Source organism: Sapajus apella, unplaced genomic scaffold, assembly GCF_009761245.1.
Source record: "Sapajus apella isolate SASKATOON/1434 unplaced genomic scaffold, GSC_monkey_1.0 scaffold614, whole genome shotgun sequence".
Taxonomy (NCBI): domain Eukaryota; kingdom Metazoa; phylum Chordata; class Mammalia; order Primates; family Cebidae; genus Sapajus; species Sapajus apella.
In genome coordinates, this window is record NW_022437540.1 from 1,819 (window position 1) to 4,495 (window position 2,677).

Below are 2,677 nucleotides of genomic sequence, written 5' to 3' on the forward strand. Positions count from 1 at the left end.
GGCTCACCGCAACCTCCGCCTCCCGGGTTCAGGCAATTCTCCTGCCCCAGCCTCCTGAGTCGCTGGGATTACAAGCACGCACCACCATGCCCAGCTAATTTTTTGTATTTTTAGTAGAGACGGGGTTTCACCGTGTTGACCAGGATGGTCTCGATCTCTTGACTTCGTGATCCACCCGCCTCGGCCTCCCAAAGTGCTGGGATTACAGGCTTGAGCCACTGCGCCCGGCCTCCCAGTCTAATTCTTGTTCTTTTTTCCCAGTAGACTTTTCATGCATCCTTGGTATGTAATGTTTCCCCTTACTGTGTATGAGTGAGGTCTCTGGAGCTCTCTGAAGGCTGGTCTGCTTGGTCCTGGTGGACCTGCCCCTCTGTATCCTGGGTGGCTTCCTCCCTGCATTCTGATCTAAGATGCTGGTCTTCTGGAGGAACCCCTGGGCTCTGGCATTCCCACCCCTATGTCCCTTTGCACTCACTCTGGGGGTTCTCCCAGCCCTGCCCGCCCTGTGGCTGGGTCCACCCTGCCCTGCTCTCCACTGCTCTATAGCCTCTCCCAGCCCTGCCCACCCATGGCTGGGTCCACCCTGCTCTGCACTTGCTCCAGGGGCTCTCCCAGGCCTGCCTGCCTGTGGCTGGGTCCACCCTGCTCTGCCCATTTGCTTTCATAGCTCGGTTCCTTTGTGCATAACTGCGTTTATGATCTTCTAAGGTCATTGCTTTCCCCCCTCTTCCTGCATGCTGGCTCTTCTGTTTTTGTGTATCTCACCCTCGTCTGTGGTGTTGGGTTTTCTCCGGCATCTGGCCATCCATGGTGTCTGCTTATCTCTGTGCTGGGCATCCCCACGTGCCCGTCCACAGGAGCACATCAGGCCAGCGCAGGCCACGTGGGAGCAGAAGGGACACAGCAGCTCTGCCTTTCCCATCGTGCCTCTGCTTTTCCCGTGGAAGGGACCTCAGGAAACGTTAATGCTGGGCGGTTGGATGTGTCCTTAGGTACAAGCAGGAGCTGTCCCTGGCGGTCGGAAGGGAGCGGAGCCTGGAACGTGCTCAGGTGCAGCTGGGCCTGGACTGGCAGCGCCGCTGTGACGATGTTGAAAGGCACCACATCCAAAAATCGGAGGCCCTGATTCAGGGTCTGACCGCGGCAAAAAGTCAGGTGTGTGGGGTCACCAGGGCCTGGGGCCTCCTCAGCACCTCTGCAGAGGTGGGGCTGGGCAGGACAGGTCTGGCTCTCACCAAATTGTTCTTTAAATATGAAAACACTCAACCTCACTGAGCAGTTTGCTGTATAGCAAGAGAAGTTACAGTAATAAAAATGCACCCCCGCCTGTCCACCCGCCTTGACAGTGCTTTCTTGCGTAAGCTGTTTCTGTAGTTGACCAGCTGCATGGTTTGATGATCCACACTGGCCTGTAAGGGCAGCCTGGGGTGTGGGCTGGGCTGGAACAGTTTGGCACCCTGGCCACAGCGGGGAGCGTGCTCCAAGCGTTTCCTCCCCGTGTGTGCCATCGGAGCCTCAGCAGGCGCAGGAGCTGCCCCGTCATCCACACAGGGACTGAGCCCCAGTGTTTTCCCAGGTTGCTGCCAAGCTGCAGGAGACAGAGCGGGCACTACGGGAGCAGGAGGCGGTGCTGAAGGCCGTGACCCTGGAGCGAGACCAGGCCATGCAGGCCCTGAGGATGCAGGGGCTCCCCAGACCAGAGGCACAGGTGAGAGTGCCCAGCTGGCTCTTTGAAACATTGCTCAACAGCAGCAGTAGGAAAACAGAACTGGAGCCCCAAATCCTGCCAAGGCTGGAGTTAAGTCTTTCTGTTGTGTTCTTTTTAAATGACCAGTTGCACAGACAAGTGTGAGTTAGAAGCTTTAGAGAGTTAAGGTGAACTCAGGCTTCTTCATCTTTCACATTTGAAAGCTCTAAAAATCCCAAATCCAAATATTGCTGGATAGCAGATGTTCATGTGAGTTTGTTCTTACGTTACTGCCTCAGGTCTATCACAGTGGGTCATTTTATGCTAGGAATCTATCATCACCACTTCTGATTTTGTTGAGCAGTGACGTTAGCGGTTAGTAGTTAAGTCAGCCGGTGCCAAGGTCTGCTCTTAGGCCTTGACACCCTCCACTCATTTCATCTCTGAGGTTGGCACCACATCCACTGAGACAGGGACACTGAGGAACTTGCCTGAGCTGTCACAGCTCGTCAGAGCAGAGCTGGGTCCACAGGCAGAGGGGAGCGGGCTGGTGGGGCTGCAGGAGGCTGGGGGAGAGCGCAGAGGGCCCAGCACGGGATGACTGCCCCAGGCCTGTAAATGGCTTTTCTTTTTCCATGGGGGTGCGGCACACACAGTGGAGCGCGCAGGCCTGGAGTGCATAGGTCAATGCAGCCGACACTTCAGTGTGCCCATGCACTCGGTCCAACAAGACCACCCAGGGAGAGTCCCTGCGCCCTGCTGTTCCCCCTCCCTGCACAAAGTGGCTGCTGATGTGCATTCTCTCCCCCTCGATTTGCCTCTCTGCCTGTGGCTTGGCTTATCATGGAGGGCCTAGGTGTACAGGGGCTCCTCTGAGAGCACCAAGGCAGCTAAGTGTGCTTAGGAGTCAGATCCTAACTGGTATGAAGAATGTTCCTAGCTCGTCCTTCATTCATGTAATTTTTTTTTTTTTTTTTTTTTTTTTTTTTT

The 2,677-nt window shown here is 55.6% G+C and overlaps 1 protein-coding gene across 1 annotated transcript in view; it reads left to right on the plus strand.

The window, feature by feature from the left end:
• Window positions 1-975: 975 nt before the first annotated feature.
• LOC116546138 (coiled-coil domain-containing protein 57-like) overlaps window positions 976-2,677 on the plus strand; it is a gene marked incomplete at its 5' end in the record, with an annotated part of 36,125 nt that continues 34,423 nt past the window's right edge. The window contains 2 exons of the mRNA XM_032272477.1: window positions 976-1,155; window positions 1,577-1,708. Of these exons, the coding sequence (XP_032128368.1) occupies window positions 976-1,155; window positions 1,577-1,708 (312 nt within the window). The remainder of the gene's footprint in view (window positions 1,156-1,576; window positions 1,709-2,677) is intronic.